The sequence below is a fragment of the Molothrus ater genome, unplaced genomic scaffold (assembly GCF_012460135.2).
Source record: "Molothrus ater isolate BHLD 08-10-18 breed brown headed cowbird unplaced genomic scaffold, BPBGC_Mater_1.1 matUn_MA98, whole genome shotgun sequence".
In the NCBI taxonomy this organism is placed as follows: Eukaryota; Metazoa; Chordata; class Aves; order Passeriformes; family Icteridae; genus Molothrus; species Molothrus ater.
The window spans coordinates 443,402-466,070 of NW_023416560.1; the positions used below are offsets into that span (position 1 = coordinate 443,402).

Below are 22,669 nucleotides of genomic sequence, written 5' to 3' on the forward strand. Positions count from 1 at the left end.
CCTTGGTTCCATGGGCCCTGTGCTGCTGCATTCCCCCCTCCCCTTCTCAGGCCACCCTGCCAGCTGAGAAATGCTCCTTGGGCCTCGGCCTTGGCCAACAGCCCCTGGGCTCAGCTCCTCTGCAGCTCATCACAAACACTGTCTGCTCCAGGCACTGCTGCTGCCCAACCAGCTACTGGTTCCTTTAGCAGCAGCCCTGGGAACTGCTTTTGTTCCCTCAGTGGCACAACATCCCTGTTCTCACACTGCCAAAGAAAGCTGTTGATGCCAAGTGTGGCCAGAATGAGCCATTGCTGGCACTGAAGCCCCTCTCTTGGGGCCCTGCAAAAAGCACTCCAAAAGGAGTCCTTGGAGCTCTCCTGGGCCAGCGACTCCCTCTGAGTGGGGCCTCTCCCAGCCGGGAACTCTCCCGTTTGCTGCACTCAGGAATCCCCAACAGCGACGGAGCCTGGGCCGATCCTCCCACTCCTCCAGGCTCAACCCTTCACCCGCTGGGGAGATGCCAAAGGATCCACAGGGAGCATTTCCTGCCCTCAGGGGAATTTCTCCCAGGTGCCTTGCACTGACTCTTTGTGAAACATCCTCTGGGGGAGGCTGCAGCGCTAGGGGCGGGGGGACCCGGGGGGACAGGGGACCCCGCTGTGCACGAGCAGGGTTGGACTGCTCTGGGGAGAACTGTGAGGGGGGCTGGGGCAGAGTGACCTCCCCAGTGGCCTCACACAGCCCCTGTGATGTCACACAGCCCCTGTGATGTCACACAGCATCCTGTGATGTCACACAGTCAATGATGAGATGTTACCCTATGATGTGATACAGCTGCTCTGTGATGTCACAGAAGTCTCTGTGATGTCACAGAAGTCTCTGTGACATCACAGACTGCTCTATGATATTACACAGCCACCCAGTGATGTCACCACTCTCTGATGTCCCTGACCCACCCTCTATGATGGCAGAGTCTGCTCTATGGCCTCACACTATGATTGCACAGACAGCTGTGTGATGTCACAACTCCCTCAGAGATGCCACAAGACCCACTCTGTGATGTCATACTGACACTTTGTAATGTCACAGCACAGACTTTCACCTCACAGCCAGGTCTATGATGTCATACAGCCATGCCATGATGTCACAGCCTGCTCTGTGATGTCACACAGTTCCCTCTATGATTTTGTAGCTGCTCAGTGACCTCACACAATGAGCTCTGTCATGTCACAGCCCAATCTGTGACCTCACACAGCCCACTCTGTGCTGTCACACAGCCCCTTGCTGACATCACAGCTGCTCTGTGCCTCCATGACACAGGCACAGAGGAGCTGCTGTGACACAGCCCCCTCTGGGACATGCCACAGCCCCTGCCAGTGCTGAGCCCCTGGGAGCTCTGTCTGTGCCCTGCTGGTGTCCCTGAGGGGCCCTGGCAGTGCTCCAGCCCTGCTGGGCTGTGCACAGGAGCTGCTCCTGGCTAGAGCTGTCTTTCTGCAGCTCTGCTGCCCTTGCCAGGAGCTGCCTCTGGGCCAGGAGCCCGGCCCAGCTCAGCAGCACAGACACAGCACAAGGACTGTAATGACCCTCTGGGGCTTTGGTGCTCTTTGTGTCTGCCATGTCTCTGATATTTCAGAGACTTGGTGACAGCAAGGCCTCACAGAACAAGGAGTCAGCTGTGAGACTGTGCAAACTCATGGAACAAAGGGTCCATTGTGACTCTGCAGAACCCCATGGAACCAAAATCCATTTTGGCACACTGGGGCTACATTGAACCAATTGTGATACACCACTTGGTGATACTGCAGATCCAAGGACACCATTGTGACCCTGAGAAACCTCTTGGAACCAAGGGGCCATTCTGACTCACCAAGGCCTTGTGGAATCATGGGTCCATTGTGACACTGTAGAACCAAGGAGACTGCTGTTGGCTGTGTGAAAGCTCATGGAACCAGAAATCCATTGTGACACAGCAAGGCCTTGCGGAACCAAGGGTCCCTTGTTAAACTCTGTGGCCTCATGGAATCATGAGCCATTGTGACACAGCGTGGCCACATGGAGCCAAGGGGCCACTGTGACACCGCAGATCCAAGGAGACCATTGTGACTGAGGAACCTCATGGAACCGAGAGTTGATTGTTACACTGTGGGGCCGGTGGAACCAAGGGGAACGCAGTGACTTTGTGGGGCCTCATGGAACAATGGAGACTAATCTGACACTTTGGGACCCACTGGAACCAAGGGGCCATTATGGCATGGCAGGGCCTCATGGAACCAAGGGGACTGCAGTGAACCCTGGGGGTCTCCATGGGATGAAGGGTCCAAGGAACCAAGGATACCATTGTGACACTCTGGGGCATCATGGAACCAAAGGTCCATTGTGACACAGCAGGGCCTTGTGGAGCCAAGGGGACCACAGTGACACTGCGGGGCTCCATGAAACCAATGGTCTGTTGTGACACTGCGAGGCCTTATGGAATCATGGAGACCATGGTGACACCAAAGGCCTCATTGAAACAAGGGGCCATTGTGACACTACAAGGCCTCTTGGAAGCAAGGAATCATTGTGGTACCATGGAGCATTGGCAGGCCAAGGGGCAGTTGTCACACTGTGTGGCACCAAGGAGTCCATTGTGACACTACAGGGCCCCATGGAACTAAGGATTTGTGGAACAGTGCTGGAACACATGGAACCAAAGGTCCATTGTGACACTGCGGGGCCTCATGGAATCCTGGAGGCCATGATGACACTTTGAGGTCTCGTTGAATCAAGGGGCCCTGCAGGGCCTCATGGAACCAAGGAGCCCCTTCTGACATTGTGAATCCCCATGGAACCAAGGTCAAGTGTGACACCATGGAACCAAGGAGACTGTTGTTGTCTGGTTTTGGCAGTACAAAAGCTCATGGAACAAAAAGTCCATTGTGACATTGTGGGGCCTCATAGAACCAAGGAGACTGATATGACACTTAGGGACCCACTGGAACCAAGGGGCCATTGTGACACCACAGGGCCTCATAGAACCAAGGAGCCATTGTAGCACAGCAGGGCCTCATGGAATCAAGGGGATCACAGTGACCCTGTGGGGCTCTATAAGGGGCTGTGGGGCTCTATAAGGGGCTGTGGGGCTCCACGAGACCATGGAGCCATTCTAACTGTGGAACCAAGGATACCATTGTTATACTATGGTGCATCATGGAACCAAGGAGGCCACTGTGAACCAGTCAGGCAACCTGCTGAGACCATTGTGACACTTCAAGGGCCATTGTGGAGCTGCAGGGCCTCATGGAACAAATGAGACCATTGTGACATGGTACGGCCTCATGGGAGCAAGGGGCTGCTGTGACACTATGGGGCCTTGTAGACCTGAGGGGCTCTTGTGACCCTGTGTGGCACCATGGAACCAAGGAGAGCACTGTGACACTGCAGGGCTCCGTGGAACTGAGAATTCTTGTGACAGTGAGGAGCCCAATGGAACCAAAGGGCCATTCCACACCTCAGGGCTTCATGGAACCAAGGTGCTGTTGTGATACTCTGGAAACAAGAGACCATTGTGACACTGTGGGGCTTCATGGAATGAATGAGACCATTCTGACACTTTGAGTCCCCTTGGAACCAAGGGGCCATTGTGACACCACAGGGCCTCACAGAACCAAGGCAGCCACTGTGACACCACAAGGTCTCATGGAAGCAAGGGGCCATTGTGTCACTGTGGGTCTCCATGGAAGCAAGGGGCCAGTGTAACACATCCAGGCCTGGTGGAACCAAGGGGCCATTGTGATCCTCAGGAGCCCATGGAAGCAAGGAGCCATTTTAAGACCACAAACTCATGGAACCAATGGGCCATTGTGGCATTGCACAATCCCATGGAAAGAAAGAAACCACTGTGACACTGCAAGGCCTCATGGAAGCAAGGGGCCATTGTGCCACTGTGGAGCCAAGGAGACCATTGTTATATCACTGGAGCTCATGGAAACAAAGATCTGTTGTGATCCAACAGGGCCTCATGGAACCAAGGGGCCATTGTGATGCTGCAGGGCCCCAAGGATCCAGGAACATGGAACAGGTCTGGCTGGCTGGGCCTCCTGGGGGCTGCCTGACTGGTCCAGCTGACCTTGGCATGTTGAGGGTCACTTCTCATCAGCCCCTGAAGCCCTGGAGTTGTGTACTTTCCTTCCTGTGGGAGAGAACTGTCCTTCTCCTCCAGGGGTTCATGGCTGAAATTGGGATTCCTCCTCCAAATGTGATTATATCCAAGGATTATTCCCGTATGTCACCTGTCAGGACAGACAGCTCTGGCTGGTTTGGTTTTTTGGGGGCCAACTCTCATCTGCCTTCAAAAAAAAGGGGGCCTGTCCTTTTCTTCCCATGCAAAAAAACATCTTTTATGTCCAGGCATCCATGGCCAAAACTGAGGATCGACCTCCAAAATTCCTTATATCCAAGGATGGCTCCCAGACAAAAGCTTCCAGGCCTGTCCAGGTTCCCTTGGCTTCCTGAGGGTCAGCTCTCATCATCCTTTGAAACACTGGGGCTCTGTACTTTCCTTCCTATGGAAAATAACTGTCCTTCTTGTCCAGATGCCCATAGACAAAAGTGGGGTTTGGCCTCCCAAATTCTGTCTCTCCAAGGATTCTTCCCTGACAACAGGTCTGGCTTGCCTTGGCCTCCTTGGGGCACCTCTAATCAGCCTTTGAAACACTGGGATCCAACCTTCTTTCCAGGAACCCATGGCTGAAATGGAATCCCACCCCTAATACTCCCCAAATATCCAAGGGTTGCTTTCAGACTAAAGCTGCAAGGACAGGCAATTTGAGGTGTCATGGGACCAAGGGTCCATTGTGAAACTGCGAGACCCCATGGAGCCAAAGGTCCATTGTGACTTTGCAAGGCCTCATGGAATCATGGAGACACAATTAAGACACGTCACAGCCTCATGGAACCAAGGAGACCAATGTGACACTAAGGGGACTCATGGAATCACGGAGACCATTGTGACACTGTGAGGCCTCATGAACCAGTGAGACCATTGTGACCCTGGGGGTCCCCACAGAACCAAGAGGGCCATTGTGATACTGTGGGGCCTCCTGAAACCAAGAGGCCTTTGTGACACTGCAGGGCTGCATGGAACCAAAGCTCCAGGGTGACACAGAGGGGCCTCCTGTCATCATTGGTCCATTGTGACACTGTGGAGCCAAAGGAGACCATTGTGACACAGCAAACCCCCAGGGTCCAAAGGTCCATTGTGACACTGCAAGGCCTCATGGAATAAGTGGGACCATTGTGACACTGCGGGGCCTTCTGGAACCTAGGGGCCATTGTGACACTGCTGGATCCCATGGAAACAAGGGTCCATCGTGACACTGCTGGACCCCATGGGATCAAGCCACCATTATGGCACGGCGGGGCCCCATGGATCCAAGGCACCATTGTGGCACTGTAGGGCCCCACAAAACCAAGGGAACACAGAACAGATCTGGCTAGTTTGGCCTCCCAGGGGCTGCCTGACTGGTCCAGCTGACCCCGGCATGTTGAGGGTCTCTTCTCATCTGCTGCTGAAGCACTGGAGCTCTGTGCTTTTCTTCCTATGGAAAAGAACTCTCCTCCTCCTCCAGGCACCAGTGGCCAGAACTGGGATATCACCTCCAAATTTCCTTATTATAGTAGAGGAAATGTATTGTATTTGAATATCTGTATAGAGGCTTTGCCCCGGAAGGTCCTGGTTAGCCTTGATGGGCTGCAGCTGTGATGTCCTTGATTGGGCTGCAGCTGTGGCTAATGAAGATAACTGGGATAAAAGGGTGTGGGTTAGCAAGTCAGAGAGGGCCTTGGAGGAGTCCTGAAGTGAGAAAGAGCAAGATGCAGAAGAAGGTGTCTGTGCTGTGAAGATCTGCAGCCATAAGAACACACCAAGGAGGTATGGACTTTAGAAATTTGATAACAACAGTATGGAACTTCAGAAATAGAACAACAACACTTTATATCCAGTGATTGTTCCAATAGGAATATTCCAGGACAAGTCTATTTTGCAGTGGTTTTACAAGGGTCACTTTGCATCTATCTCAAAAAACACTGGGGAAGGCTCTGTGATTTCCTTCCTATGGAAAAGAACTGTCCTGCTTCTCCAGGTGACCATGGCTGAGATTGGGGTTCCACCTCTAATATTCCCTATATCCAAAGTCTGGTCCCAGACAAAATCTGCCATTACTGACAAGTCTGGCTGGCCTTGGCCTAGTGAGGCTCTCCAAACACTGGGGCTCTGTGCTTTCCTTCCTATGGAAAAGAACTGTCCTTCTCGGCTAGGTGCCCATGGCCAGAATTTGAGTTCCACCTCCGATATTGCCTGTTGTGATAAATTGGAGGAGATTGTTGGCTGGAAACATTTCATGCGTGGGGGAGGAAGGGGCAGGTCCAGCCTTGCCCTGCCCTGGAAGCCCAGCCCTGCCCTGCCCTGGAACCCCAATCCCCCCAGAGCCTCTATCCCAGCCCAGCAGTGGCTGCCAGTCCCTGGCACAGCACAGGCAATGCTCCACAGCCACCTCTGCAGCCCCAGCCCAGCTCCTGAGGGACCAAATGAGCCCAAGCCGCACCTGGGGGAAGGGCCCAGGGAGACCAAGGGGTATTGAAGGCTGACCACAAGGCAAGCACACATCTTGACCCAGCCTCCTCTTGGAATTTCCATCTGAACAGCGCTGGAATCCAGGAGTTGGTAGCTGTGTGTGCCTCTCTGCATCTTTTTTGTCTTTCTCTCTTTCTGCATCTTCTTCTGTTTCTGTGCTCCTGTAAATTCTTATTAACATTAAATTGAACAGGCTCAGAGTTTGTGAAGTTGAATGGGCCAAGTCAATGCTTTGAGAAGTGTTGTTGTGTTGATTGAATATCTGTCGTAGTTTGGCATAAGAAGAATTTTAAAAAGTAATACATAACTTTTTGTGTAATTGACAATCTGTTAAACCACTGAGATACTGAACATGCCTCTGTGAAACACAAATGTTAAAGACAAAAAAACCCAGGAACCTCCTCTTTCTTTTCCAGTCAACAAAGAAGTAGCAGGCCCCAGCCCCCATCTCAACCAAACCAAGCAACCCTGCCATGGGCTGAGCCCCTTCCCCCCTCCCCAGGCTGCCCCCCCACCCCCATCGGCCCCATTCTGACCAAACCAAACCCCAACAACTCCCAAACAGGAAAACAAAAGAGGCTACAAGACCCCAACCAGAACAAAGCCAGCCACAGCTATTAAAATCTCACCATCAAGTCCCCTCTCCCCAACACAACTCAAACTAAAAAGCCCTACAACCTACCACCCATACAAAATAACTCTACAACTAAAATTAAACACAAAGAAAAACCCAAAACCAACCATAAAACCAATCCTAACACAACCCAACCACAACTTCCACCACAAGTTACTGGCAGGTCAGGTGTTAATCCTTTCAATACTTCATTGCTCCATCGAGTAAAAGAAAAAAACAAAATATAAGAATATAAATACCCATAAAACCATTAAAGTCAGTAAATAAAAATCTAAATTCCTATTAAAAAAGAAGGAAAAAATCTTAATTTTAAAATTAAAATTCCCCTTATAAACTATAATGAAAAAACTCTTTTACTTTATAACACGTAAAACTATAAAAAAATAAAAGTATTCAAAATAATATCAAACAAAAACCTGCATACTAAAATAAACAACTTAAAAAAACCTGTAATTTCATAAAAAGTTTAAACAGAAAAAAAAAAACTTAATCCACTACTCCCTAGAGAAGATCTCTATTCCCAGAGATAAAAATAGTTTGTAAAGTAAATAATAAAAACTTATACCTTTAAAGAATTCATCTTTAAAACAATACCCCATGAGTCGACATGGCCCATCAACAAGCTGTAAAACAGCTTGTAGCACAAAAACCAACTTCAGAAAAACAAAGTTCCCCAGACAACTGTGATCCATGACAAAATTAAGAACCACAAATTCCTATTTTTTCCTCTTGTAAAAAAATCTCCATAACGTTAACAAGAAAAACTTCTCTCCCTAAGTCAACTAAAAAAGACTATTCTAGAAATAGTAAACTAACTAGAAATTTTAGATTTAGTTTCTTTACATTATCATAAAAAGAAAACATTGTAAAGAAAAAAGAAGTGTTCTAAAGAGTTTATTTTAATTCTTACTACTTTTTTTCTTTTAGTTACTTTTAAAAAAATTTTCCTTATCCCTTTTGGAATTTTAAGCCTACTTTACCTTTCTGCTAATCCTATCTCACAACAAAATAAATACATAAATACTTAACCGACACTAAAACCCACCACATTCATCACTACATTAATTAAGAAATCTCAATACTAGAAAAAATTTAAATTAACAAACCAAAACAAGTACAATGTCATAAAAAACTGTTTCCCAAAATTTCTCTGATTTTCTAAAGTCACCAGTAAAGACTGTTTAGTTCTTTTGAGCTCCCGACAATCTCTTGTTGGTATTTCTCCAGGGAGCCCAACTGAAAGGACAACAACAATTGTAATTCCTTTTAAATGTCTCTTTAAGAGAATTGTTTCAGGGATGGGACTCAGGGCTTGTGTGTCTTGCTTGGCCCAGCCCAGGCAGGGCTTTCCCAGCCACATTCCACACTCCATTGCCCAGCTGGAGCCGCTGGTGCCTCTGAGTTGTGCTGCCCCAGCCCCAGGGACGCTCTCCTTGTCTGCCCATTCCCCCACGGTCTCTGGGCAGGGATGGCCTCACTGGGGGCTGCTGACATCCTCAGCAACTTGGAGGCTGCTGCTGAATTTCCCTGCTCCAGAGGCTTGTTCAGCCTTCAGCTCTTCAGTGCAGGAATTCAGTGTCCCAGGGCTCATGAACATTGAGAACACCTGAACAAGCCAAGCCTCTGGGAATCATTTGATTTTAATTTTCAAATCCTTTGTGGTTAAGTAGATCTCAGTAGTGTATTCAAACTGAATACATGATATTTAAAAAGACAGCTAGAAAAGATTTTTCAGGTCCTGTTTAGTTTTGTTTTCCTGTTAATTCACTGATATGTGCAATCTCCAATTGATACTGAATCCAAGTACCTCCTCATGCAGTTGGAATAGATATGAAAATCAAGACCCTTCATGGGTGACAATCAATCAGACTCTGTCCCTACCCCCACCCCACCATTTCCCCCATCCAAGCCCTGGCACTCAGAGCAGCCTTGTGCAAATCTGAGCTCCCTCCAGCCCAGGCTGCACCTGCAGCTTTCAGCTCCTTGGCTCCAACTCCCACCTCCTTTCCTTGGAGAAGGAGCTGCCCGAGACACAGAGGGATGTTCATTTCTTGTCAGCCAACAAAGCCAAGGGAAGGCACAGCTCCACCAAATGCAAAAGTCGTTCCTCTGCTGGATATTAAATCCACTTTGCACAGCAGACAGTCTCAGAGCAATGGAAAACACCTTCTGTGCCCAGCACAGATCCCAATGTCCCCCCCCAAACGCTCCCTGCCCCGATTCTGCCCAGATTTGCTCTTTGCACACACAAGTCACAGGCTGAAGTCAGGAGCTCCCTCCATGCCCAGAGGGAGGAAAAGAGAGAAAGGGGATGAAGAGCTCTCCTGTGCAGAGCCAAGGTCCAAGTGCAGCCCCAGCAGTGGGAACCACAACTCGTCAGGTTTGTGTCCTTTGGGCTCAGGGCCTGGTGACACTCAGAGGCACAGAAAGGTTTCTTGCCAACAAACACAAGTTGAACATTTGAACAGTTTAATAACCATCACAGCTCTTCCCTCAGCTCTCTGTGATGTCCCAGCTGCATCTGACATGTCCCCCATCCCCAAGGGATTTCTGTACAGGAACAGTTTTAGACAAAGACATAAGAAATGGTAATTCTGTGATAGATAAAAACACAATTAAGATGTTGACTAGTGTGGTATTCATTTGAACTTCAGAAAGACTGGGCAACTCCCTGATGCTCAAAGCACGAAACCAGTCAGTTGAGAGGCACTTGAATGACCAGAGAGCATCTGGAGGAGAAAATTTGGAAGGAATGGGAAGAATAAAGTTCCAGAGAGCCTAGTGAAGAGATGCCCTTAGACATGGCCATTTAAACAAGAGAGCTGCAAACACATGAAGGAAGAGCAAGAGGAAATATTAGACTGAATATTGGTGACACAAGTAGAGGGAAAGATCAGTATTTCTTCTTTTGCCATTATTAGAAGAATCCAGTAGATCCAGGAAATTCCTGTTCCTGATGGGAAAACATTGCCATTTCTTAAAAGGACACAAATGAGCCAGATAATAAAGATTTGCTTGTATCTTATGAAACTAACAGGTATTAACACCTGTGCCCCTTTCCAGGAAGACATCAGCTGTGTGCCCATGAACAGGCAGTGCCACTTGTGCCCTGAGGTGCCCAGCTGGGATTGGATCTCTCCCAGAGCCCCTGATGGAGAGCAGAGCACCTTGCAAGCTGCAGGTCCCTGACAGTCCCACAGGGCTCTTGTCCCATCAACATCTGCTCTGCTCCAGTCTGAAACAGGGCCCAGCATGGTGCCGGGATCATCAGAGAGCTGAGGTGTGTGCTGGAATTCAATGCCCTCCCATCCTGCAGCAGCCCTGCATTTCCCTGCTGCAGCCTTGGTCTCCAGCCCAGCCATGGAGGCTCTTTGGGCTCTGCAGTGTTGCTGCAGCCCCCAAGGGCAGCTGAGCTCTGCCTTTGGCACAGTCAGGCCTGGCCAGCACAGGCCATGCTCAGCAATTGCTTGTGTGTGCCTGGCCTTGCTGTCAGCCCCGGCAGCGGCTGCGTGGCCCCTTTGTGGCCCTGTGCTGGCCCAGCCATGGTGGCCCAGCCCCTGTGCAGGCCCAGCCCAGGCCAGGAGCATTGCGGCTGGGAACGGCCCCTGTGCCGTGGTGCCCACAGCAGCCTTGGGGCTCTGTGCCCCATGGCCTCCCTGCTGGGCAGCCTCTGCCAGCTCCTGAAGAGCCCCTGGCCCCTGTGGGGCTGCACAGACAGCCCTGCCCCGGGCTCTGCCAGCCTCTGGGCCAGCAGAGAGGCAGCCAGGGCTGGCCATGGCTGGGAACAGGCCCTGAGATTTGCAAGAGGATGGAGCTGGGCCACAGCCAAACTCAGGCCAGGCCAAAGCTGGGCTCAGCAGCCAGGGCTGACAAGGGCTGGGCACAGAGGCTGGCGCTGACAAATGTCCTGGGCCCCCTCCCTGCTCTGTCCCTGCCACCAAGGGCACGGAGCAGCCTCCTCTCTGGGCCACTTGCCTGTTTGCAATGCCTTGCACAGGCGCTGGCCCTGCCCCACAAGGCCTGGCCTGAGTCCTGCCCCTGCACGCTCAGCCAGGCTGAGATGGACACTGATGGTTTCTGGGCCAGGCTCTCGGAGCCCAGCCCAGCTCCCTGCAAGCTCTGCCAGCTGCCCTGAGCTCTGGGCAGCGCCAAGGGCCTCTCTGAGCCCAGCCCAACCCAGCCGGCTCTGGCCCCACAGCTCTGCTCAGGCCAGGCTGCTCTGGGCACTGGCCCCACGGCCTCAGCCCCTGCCAAGGGCACAGCAGCAGCTGCAGCTGCCACAGGACTCAGCCCCAGCCATGGGGGAAGGTGCTTGGCCAGGGCCCAAGGAGGCTCCCTGGCTGCCCTGCTCCCCTCGGCCTGAGGTGCTGAGAGCTCTGCAGCCTCTGTTGCCATCCCATCTGCCCAGGGCAGCACAAGAGCCCCAGCCTTGGGGCCCTCAAGAGCTGCTCCTGCTCCAGGCCCAGGGCCCATGCCAAAGCTGGGGCAGCCACAAAGCTGTGCCCATTTCTGTTCATTGCTGCTCTGATGGGGATGGATCCTCAGCCACTTGGAGGTTGCTGATGAGTTTTACTACACCAGATGCCTCTTCTTTCTTGAATTCTTCAGTTCAGGAATTCAGTGAGGAAAGCTCATAAACATTTGTGCAAAAACTCCAGAACAACAAAGCCACAGGGAATATTCTAAGTATTTATTTATTCTGTGAATAATTAGACGGATTTCAGACGTGTATTCTAAGTGAATACACTGTATTGAAAACAATGCAGAAAGAAGTGTTTTGTCATGTTAAATTTTCTTTTCCTGTTTATGGTTTGGTATAATCAATGTCCAATTGATATTGACCCCCAGCACCTTCTAATCCAGTGTGAACAGATATGATAATCAAGACCCCTCCTGGCTGATAATCAATCAGACTTTGTCCCCCCTCCCTCCCCACCATTTCCCTCATCCAGCCCCTGGAATTCCAATGGATCAGGAATAGTGTGGCCAGCAGGGGCAGGGCAGTGATTCTTCCTCTGTGCTTGGCATTGGTTCTGCAGCACCTCATGTGCTGTTTCCAGTTCTGGGCCCCCCAATTTAGGAAGGACAATGCGGGGCTGGAGCGTGTCCAGAGAAGGGAAACAAGGCTGGTCAGGGGTCTGGAGCACAAGTCCTGTGAGGAGCAGCTGAGGGAGCTGGGGTTGTTTATCCTGGAGAAGAGGAGGCTTAGGGGAGACCTCATCACTCTCTACAACTCCCTGACAGGAGGGTGAAGCCAGGTGGGGGTCGGGCTCTTCTCCCAGGGAACAGTGACAGGACAAGAGGACACAGCCTTCAGCTGCACCAGGTAAAGTTTAGGCTGGACATTAGGAAATATTCTCCACACAAAGGGTGATTTGGGCATTGGAATGGGCTGTCCAGGGAGGTGGGTGAGTCACCATCCCTGGAAGTGTTTAAGGAAAGACTGGATGTGGCACTCAGCGCCATGGTCTGGGTGACAAGGTGGTGTTGGGTGCCAGGTTGGACTTGATGCTCTCCAAGTTCTTTTGCAGCCTGGTTCATTCTCTGATGATTTTGACACTGCAGGGCCTGAGGAAGCAAGGGGCCATTGTGACACTGCGGGGCCTGGTGGCACTAAGAGGACCATGGTGACACTGTGTGCAACATGGCAGCACAGAGCCAAGGGGCCATTGTGACACTGTGGGGCTGGATGGAAGCAAGGAGTCCATGGTGACAGTCTGGGTCCTGGTGGAACCACAGAGGCCACTGTGACCCTGCAGGGCCTTGTGGAACCATGCAGAGCATTGTGACAGAGCAGGACCTGTTGTCACAATGGGGCCATTGTGACACTGCAGGGCCCCATGGAACCAAGGGGCCAGGGCTGCTCCTCAGGGACTCATGGAACGAAGGAAACATGTTTGACACCATGGTGGCCCTTGGGACCAGGAGGCCATTGTGACACTGTGGAACCAAGGAGAGCATTGCTGCACTGCCAGACCTCATGGAACCAAGGATTCATTGTGACACTGCAGGGCCATGGGGGACTATGGTGCCATTGTGACACTGCAGGGCCTTGGAACCAAGGATCTGTTGTGACACTGCAGGGCCTTGGGGACCACGGCACCATTGTAACACTGCAGGGCCCAAGGATCCAAGGGACTTGGTGACACCAAGGGGTCCCATGGAATCAAAGGGATATTGTGACACTGGGAGGCCTCATGGAATCATGGAGACCTTTGTGACACACTGGGGACACATGGAACCATGGTGACATCAAGTTGTCTGGGAGTGTGGATCTGCTGGAGGGTAGGAGGGCTCTGCACAGGGCCCTGGACAGGCTGGATCCAGGGTCCAAATCCAACAAGGTGAGGTTTAACAAGTCCCAGTGCCGGGTCCGGCACTTTGGCCACAACAACCCCTGCAGAGCTACAGGCTGGGGACAGAGTGGCTGGAGAGCAGCCAGGCAGAAAGGGACCTGCAGGGACTGATGGACAGCAGGCTGGACATGAGGCAGCAGTGTGCCCAGGTGGCCAAGAAGGCCAATGGCTCCTGGCCTGGATCAGGAATGGTGTGGCCAGCAGGAGCAGGGCAGGGATTCTTCCCCTGTGCTCAGCACTGGTTGGGCAGCACCTTGAGTGCTGTGTCCAGTTCTGGGCTCCCCAATTTAGGAAGGACATGGAGGGGCTGGAGCGTGTCCAGAGAAGGGCAACAAGGCTGGGGAGGGGTCTGGAACACAAGACCTGTGAGGAGCGGCTGAGAGAGCTGGGGTTGTTTATCCTGGAGAAGAGGAGGCTCAGGGGGGAAAAGGCAGTGTTAGGGCACAGGTTGGACTTGATGATCTCCAAGGTCTTTTCCAGCCTTGCTGATTCTGGGATTCTCTGAAACCACCCTTGGAGCAGTTCCAGAATGAGCCCTGGTCCTCCTCTTCAGAAGGAGGGAACAGGGGTGGGAAATTGGAAGAAATTTGTATCAGGAAAGAGTAAAGAAAGCAAAGGAGAAGCCAAGGAAATGCTCAGGGCAGTTTGGGGGTGGCTGCCAGGCAGCCCTGGCTCTGAGCAACAGCGTCTGCAGTGGCACAGGAAACTCCCAGCTGATGGGAACAAACTTTCTGGCTGCCTGCAGAGGCCAGGACAAAGCTGAATGGTTTCCCTGGTGTCCCCAGCACTTGCTGGCCCCAGGGGCTGATGGCATTTGTGCTCCCTCAGGTTCATGTCCCCACAGCAACAGCATGGGGGTGCTGCCCCTGCTGTGTGCAATGCAAACAGGGGCTGCTGAGGCAGTGCTGCCGTGTCTGTGCCTGCAAGGATGGGGCACCTGTGTGAGCTGGGGGAGAGGCCAGGGCTGCAGAGGGGGGATGTTGTTGGCAGCTGCGTGAGGACGCTCTGGGACGCTGCCCTGGGCTGTGCAGCGCACTGGGCATGGATCAGCCCCTGCTCTGCTGCTCCTTCCCGTCTGCCCCAGGGCCCTTGCAGAGCCCCAGCCATGCTGTTTGCCCCAAGCCTGCCCACGGCCAGCCTGGGGCTGCTCACGGGGGTTTCTGTGCTGAGCATTGGCCTGGCCGTGTTCTTGAGAGAGCCTGGGCAAGGAGCCTGGAGCCCCCAGGGCCTGGCCTGAGGCGTCAGCGCTGCCCCAGCAGTGCCCATGGCCTGTCCCTGCTGCAGCCCCGGCACTGCCACCCCCAGGGCTGTGCCCGGCCCCGAGAGCACTCAGGCCCTGCAGCAACACCAGGGCCACCAGGGCAGTGGGGCAGGGCCACGGCAGCAGCACTGGCAACACCAAGTGCTGCTGCTGCTGCTGCTGGGCACAGCTGCTGGGCCAGCACTGATCTGCCCCAGCTCTGCACACAGACATTGCTGCTGCAGCTCCAGAGAAGGCAACACAAGGGCATCTCTGCAGAAAACTCTGCTGGGACATCCCTTAGTTCCTCTAAAGCTATTGAGAGCATAACCCCTCATTGACACAGTCTGTGTCCACAGGGAAGGTGGAGAGACATGAAATGAGAAATGGCAGAAACAATGACATTTCTTTGTAGATAGTATGAAAAACTAAAACAAGAGAAAAAAGACCCTACATCCAAACCACCAAGAAATATGAAAGACTACTTTTATTACAAGCGATTTGTAGAAATTGGCCAGTATTTTAATGTTTGTGAAAGCATCCAGTCATCAGTCTCCACACTGCAGCCTTGAGCTCCTGGTTCCTCAGGCTGTAGATGAGGGGGTTCAGGGCTGGAGTCACCACCGAGTACAGAACTGACACTGACAGATCCAGGGATGGGGAGGACATGGAGGGGGGCTTCAGGTGAGCAAATGTGCCAGTGCTGATAAACAAGGACACCACGACCAGGTGAGGGAGGCAGGTGGAAAAGGCTTTTTGCCGTCCCTGCTCAGAGGGGATCCTCAGCACAGCCCTGAAGATCAGCATATATGAGAAAACAATGAACACAAAACAGACAAATGCTAAACAAAGGCTAACCAAAATGAGCCCAATTTCCCTGAGGTTTGAGTGTGAGCAGGAGAGCTTGATGATGTGTGGGACTTCACAGAAGAACTGGCCCAGGGCATTGCCATGGCACAGGGGCAGGGAAAATGTATTGGCCGTGTGCAGGAGAGCATTGAGAAAGGCACTGGCCCAGGCAGCTGCTGCCATGTGGGCACAAGCTCTGCTGCCCAGGAGGGTCCCGTAGTGCAGGGGTTTGCAGATGGACACGTAGCGATCGTAGCACATCACGGTCAGGAGATAAAATTCTGCTGAGAGGAAGAAGAGAAAGAAAAAGAGCTGAGCAGTACATCCAGTGTAGGAGATGTTCCTGGTGTCCCAGAGGGAATTGTGCATGGCTTTGGGGACAGTGGTGCAGATGGAGCCCAGGTCGCTGAGGGCCAGGTTGAGCAGGAAGAAGAACATGGGCGTGTGCAGGTGGTGGCTGCAGGCTACAGCGCTGATGATGAGGCTGTTGCCCAGGAGGGCAGCCAGGGAGATGCCCAGCAAGAGGCAGAAGTGCAGGAGCTGCAGCTGCCGCGTGTCTGCCAATGCCAGCAGGAGGAAGTGACTGATGGAGCTGCTGTTGGACATTTGCTGTGCTTTGGCATGGGGATCTGTAAGAAAAGTAATCATGAAATAGCTGGGTGTGGAGAGGACTTGAAATATCCCAGCACAGGCTGGGGGCACTTTCCCCCCACTGCCTGCCCAGGGCTCTGCTGCCTGGAGCTGTCCCTGCCAGCAGCTGCTTCCCTGTGCCCAGGGCTGGGCCCTGCCAGTGCTGCCAGAGCCCAGCGCAGCCCTGGGGGCTCAGCTCTGCCCTGCAGAGCCCTCCCAGCTCAGGCACTGCCCAGGGGCAGCTCTGGCTCTGCAGGCTCTGATGGCAATGTCAGAGCAACCCTGAGGAGAATGGAAAAGCAACAGTAAGGGGCCCTGTGGTCTTTTCTGTAACTGCGTGGTTTAAAAAGATCTGAGAAAAAACTTGGTTTTTTTTCTTAACCTGAACTGAGAGATGAATATATATGTGCCATTTTGCATCCAGGCAACCCAGAGCAGTAGAATAAAAAGCAGGATTTTCCCTTTCATGCAGCCCCTGTCTTGCTGTGCTCCCTATATAATCTCCTTGGAAATGTTCTGCAGTTCAATGCCCTGCTGGGAGCAGTCCTGAACAATGCAGCATCCTCCTCACACAAGGAGAACACTTCCAAGCCTCACCAGCTGTCTCCCCCCACCCAGATCTTGTCCCCCAGTGCTGGGAGCAGCTGCCAGGGCTGGCTGAGAGCTGTCCCTGGCAGGCAGCAGAGTCCCTGCCCCAGCACAGCACCCTGGGCTGCAGGACCCTGCTCTGCAGGACAGCCCTGGGCACCCCCGGCTGCTCTGCACAAGAGACAAGCAGAGAATGTACTCACAGGCTCTGCAGGCATTGGCATGTTCCAGCTTGAGGAGATGGCTCCAGGAGCTGCAGCTGCACTGTCCTGCAGCCAGAGGTTCCTGTGCCAAGGGCTGGCAGTGATTGTGCCCCAGGCACTTCTCAGCCCCTTCCCAGCCCTGACTGATTGAAGCTCTCTGTGCCTCTGGGCTGTGCCCAGGCTGGCTGCAGGCAGTGCCCCAGCCCTGCTGGGCTGGCAGAAGAGCTGCTCATCAAGAGAAATGTGCTTCTGAAGCTCTTCTTGGTGAGCAGGAGCTGCCTCTGGGCCAGGAGCCCAGCCCAGCTCAGCAGCACAGACACAGCACAAGGACTTTAATCAGCCTCTGGGGCTTTGTGCTCAGGCCCTGAACATCAGTCCCTGAGAGGGAGCTGAAGAAACCTCTGCAGAACTCCAAGGCAGAATCCAACTCCAAAGTTTCTTGGACTTTTAATGGGTCCCAGAGAGGGACACGACTGAGCAAGTGTCCCCAGGCCCCAGGCAGAGCAGAGAACTGCAGGCAGTGATGACAGGTGGGGACAAAGAGAAGCCAAGTCTTGGTGGCCTGGGGCACAGCAGGGTCTGTGCCACCAAGGGCTGGGAGGAGCCACCTTGTCCTGAGGCCCTGGGGCCTCCTGGCACAGCCCCAGCCAGGCTGGGCACTGTCAGCCCCTTGTGCTGCCCTCAGCATCCCCCCCTAGCCCACATCCCAGTGGCCTCAAGGATCTGCTGCAAGGAGTCCCTGGGGAGCCTTGCTCAGCAATGGCCCTGGGGGCTCCTTCATGCTCCCTGTAGGGACTGTAGGTTTTTCAAAGGACTTTGGCTTTGGCTTTTGCCTTGGAGTCTCTGAGAGGTTTGTGCAATCCTGGCCTCCAATTATCTGCTGTAATTAGTCCCTGGAGAGCTTTGTACTGACACTCAGTGGGGCTCATTAATGCCTTGAGATACTCAAGGTTTTTAAGGTATTTTATGGATTTAAGAATACTTTTAGGTACTTTTAAGGATTTCCCTTCCTACACTGAGTCTCTGGGAGGTTTTTTTGCCATCCTGGCCTCCAATTCTCTCCTCCAAGGAGTCCATGAGGAGCCTGTGTTGGGTCTCTTATCCCTTTCTATTTTACAAGAAAGATGGAACTGAAAGAATTTTGTATAACTTTCTAAAAGCATCCAAACAAACATGGGACAATTAACAATACAACAACCACTAAGAGAATTAATAGCCCTATTTTAGCTAGACATCATCCAACCCTTTAGTCCCTTGGATTGGAAGAGTTTATTGAACCAGTGTTTGTTTTCCACTTGAAGCTTCTTGAACCCTTCCTTCAGTACCTGAATGCTCTTGTGGATTGACTCGCTGTGGCTGGAGAGGTTCATGCAGCACATGCCCTCAGAGTCTACACAGCTATTAATTGATTTAGTAAAAACTTCCATCCCCCTTCCCACAGGGTGTATTCTGTGAGGTGAGAACAACCTGGTCATAATATATTTTAAATTATAAGGGGTTAAAGCATGTGCTGTAAACATGGCCCTCATTAGGCCATTAAAACAAGGTAAGTCCTTCCTATGGTCTTTAGCTGCCGTACACAGATCCTTGATTTCCCCGTAAACCAATGGCTGATACCTGGGATTCTGCCCCCTTCTTTCATAACATACAGGGGCAACGAGGAGTTTCGAGACTATTTGCCTGTCTCCTTCCTTAACTGCTTCTTTCCGAATCCTTTCCTAGGGATCTTCTGAGGTTGAGGGGCGAGGTGGCTCTGGGGAGTCCAAACTGTCTTCTGGGGAGGAAGAATAACTTGGGGGAGAAACATTTGGATTAGAAATAGTGTGACAGTTGGGCTTAGTATCTTGGATCATGGGGTTATATTGTTGCTGGAGGGTGAGGCAGAGGACGCTGGCATTTTGTCAGGTGTTGGGGAGGAAGGGCCTTGATTTAGGATGGCGGACTTCCAGGGTGGAGTTCTGGAGGCATGGCCCAGGGTGGAAGTGGAATGATTGACAGTGTGGGCGTGACCTGCAGTTGTGGGGGTGGAGTCTGGATGTTCATTCAGGGTGGAAGAGAAGGTTGTGGTAGCAGGAAGTGGAGGAGCCAGGATGGAGGGAGGATGGTCAGGCTCCCGAGCCACATTCAGGCTCCTTCCGTCTTGAGTCTCCAGGGCATGATGCTCCAAGACCGCGTGGCCATTGCCATCTTGGACCATCGTGGAAGGTCTGAGAAAGGCAGGTTTGAGGGGAGGTCCCGAGTTAGGAGTGACCAATGGATTGAGTTTTCAACACGCTGCTTGCTGGTGAAGGGTCTCAAGGATGGTGTGGAAGATGGGGAGCATGCAGGGTGCAATGGGGTCCCTTTTGATCAAAAGGTTGTACATTTAACTCCCACTGAGTCCTAAAATTCAGTGGTATGGATTTCATCAACAGAGGCATCTGGAAAATTTTTAATGATCCACATCACAATTGATTTTAATTTCTTCTTTGAAAATACTTTGCCATGATCACTGAGAATTAACTTAAAGCATCCATATATGCTCCTTTCTACTTTGGACATCTGGCTGCCCATTTTTCTCTTTCCCTGCCTTATGGGGAAGAGCCACTAAAAGACCACAAATCAGTTATGGGACATGGGTGCATATTATAAAAAGACAGTGGCAAAATGGGCAATAAATGTCTTGTATTTCCCCAAACCCACCTGCAATCCTATGCAGGTGAAACCGTCGTTGTCCCTGCTGATCCTGGCCAAGGTCCCAACGATCAATCCACCGGGCGCAGCACAATCCAAAATCCCGGGGAGCACTGGCCTATCCATCAGCCAACCCCAGCTGACGTGACTGACACAGGGAGCCCTGAGTGTCATGGTCCCTGTTAGGGCGCCAAAGGTCACAATGAGGGTGGCTGTGACAAACCTCTCTGGTTCCCTGACTCAAGAGCAAGGTGGGCGAAAATGAAAAGGCGTGGGTTTGATGGAGTTGCCCAAAAAGAACTTTAATAACAGGGTGAAAAACAATAAACATGGAGAAGTCAAGCACAGTATTAGGGGCAGAATCCTAAGACCTGAGACAAAGGGGAAGCAGCAACACAGACACTTGGGGCTAGAAAACTAGAACAATAAACCTATAGAAGAAACAAGTAACCAATAGGGGAGTAGAACTTGGACAAGTTAGCATAACAACATTAAAGGCTTATGGGGGAACTCTCAACCTCACCCTAAGTTAAACGAATGATTCCTAGGACTTGAAACTCACGCCCATTTCTTCTGGGGTAAAATCTGGCTGACTCTGAGTTACAGCTGGGCTAACTCCCACACCGCTGATTTGCACTGGCCCCTTGGGACCATGCGGCCAAACAGAGCCACAATGATGTCCTTGGTTCCACGAGGCTCCACAGTGTCACAATGGTCCCTTGGATCCATGGTGCTCTGCAGTGTCACAATGGCCCCTTCATTTCACAAGGCTCCCAAATGTCACATTGGTCTCCATAGGAAAGAAAGCACGGAGCCCTTGTTTTTCAGGAGCTGATGAACAGCAACCACCACAAGCCAAGGCAAGCCTGACCTGTCTGTCCTGGCAGGTTTGCTTGGAGCAACCCGTGAATATTCAAAATTATGAATGTGAAATCCTAATTTTAGACATTTGTGCCTAGAGAAGGATGATTTTTTCCATACAAAGAAAAGCACAGAGCCCTTTCCCGTGTTTAGAAAACAGGTGAGTTCTGGCACTCAGGAGTAAAAGACCAGCCAGACCTTTCTGTCCTGGCAGCTTTTGTCTGGCAGCAATCCTTGGATACACAGAAATTTGGAGGTGGAATCCTAATTTTGGGCATGGATACCTCGAAAAGATGGACAGTTCTTTTCCATACAAAGGAAAGCCCAGAGACCCAGTGTTTCAGGGGCAGATGGGAGTGGCCTTCCACATTCCAAGGTCAGCCAGACCTGCCAGGTGACCCCTGGGAGGCCAAGGCAGCCACACCTATTTCATGTTCCCTTGGTTCCACAGGGCCCTGCAGTGTCACAATGGCTCCTTGCTTCCATGATGCCCTCAGGTGCCATAATGGCCCCTTGGTTACACAAGTCCTTAAGGATCTTCATGGTCTCCATGGTTCCACAAGGCCCCACAGTGTCATGATGGTCTATTGGTTCCATGAAGCCTGGCTGTGTCCAATGGCCCCTTGATTCGATTGGGGCCTAGTAGTGCAACAATGATTCCCTTGGTTCCACAAGTTCCCATAGTGTCACAATGGCCCCTTCCTTCCATGAGGCCCCACAGTGTCACAATGGTCTCCATGGTTCCATGGGGCCTTGCAGTGCCACAATGCTCTCCATGGATCCACAGTGCCCTGCAGGATCACAACGGCCCTTTGGCTCCACGAGGCCCTGAAATGCAGCAATGGCCTCTTGGTTCCACAAAGCCCTGCTGCTTCACACTGGCCCCTTGGGACCATGTGGCCCAACAGAGCCACAATGATGTCCTTGGTTCCATGAGGCCCCACAGTGTCACAGTGGCCCCTTGGATCCAGGGTACCCTGCAGGGTCACAATGTTCTCCTTGGTTCCACAAGTTCCTACAGTGTAACAGGTTCCACAAGAGCCTGCAGTGTCACAATGGTCTCCATAGGAAGGAAACAAGTGAGCCCCAGTGGGGCAGGGGCAGATGAGAGGCACTCACCAGAGGCCAAGGCTGGCCAGACTTGACTGTACAGGCAGATTTTGTCTGGGAGTAACCCTTGGATATAGAGAATTTTAGATGCAGAATCCCAATTTTGGCCATGGGTGCCTAGACAAGAAAGACAGTTCTCTCCCATGGGAATAAAAGCCCCAGTGCTTCACGGTCAGATGGGAAGTGGCCCTTGACATGCCAAATTCAGTGGGACCTGTCAGACAGCCCCCAGGAGGCCAAACCAGGCAGACCTGTCCCATGTCGGGCCAGGGCCAGGTCAGGCTTTGGTTTGTGGTGGGACAGAGCCCCACCCCCAGCCCTGGCCTGGCAGACCTGTCAATCACACAGCAGGGGTGGTACTAACCCAGCTCTGATTGGCCCAGCTGTCAATCAATCAATCACACAGCAGCAGCTGGTGCTACCCTGGCTCTGATTGGACAAGCAACTGGCAGTCCCACCCCAGGGGCAGGGCCATGAAGTCCCAGGGCGTTAAAAGCCGGAGCATGAGGCCAGCGCAGGGTCCGGATCCTGCCTTCTCCTGGTGTTTCTTTTGTTGTCATGCTGGAACCTGAGCAGTTGGTACCCATCTGTGTGTCTTTCTCTGGATCTTCTATCTTTCTGTTGTTCTCTATTTCATCTCCTTCTAATCCTACTTACCTGGAACATTTTTGGATAACTTAAAATCTTCAAAGTTTTTTAGGTTAAATGTGTGGGAATCCAGGGTACAAGGAATATTTCTCTGTCTGCTCTGAGGAATCCTGACCCCCAGAGAAACACTGCCTTGAACCTTCACCAATGGAGAGGACTTCCAAGACTTTGAGACAGATTAGAATTTACCCAAGTGTGAAATAGATTAGAGGCTAGTATAGCATGTCACTTGGGTGAGAAATTTAGGTTTTGAGATTTTTAGTATGGTGTAGATAGGAAGCA

General features: G+C 51.9%; 1 protein-coding gene across 1 annotated transcript; it reads right to left on the reverse strand.

Annotated features, from left to right (window-relative positions):
* Positions 1-15,347: 15,347 nt before the first annotated feature.
* LOC129047087 (olfactory receptor 14A16-like) lies at positions 15,348-16,280 on the reverse strand. The gene has a single exon (XM_054518216.1). The coding sequence runs from the start codon at positions 16,278-16,280 to the stop codon at positions 15,348-15,350; it is 933 nt and encodes a 310-aa protein (XP_054374191.1).
* Positions 16,281-22,669: the final 6,389 nt, after the last annotated feature.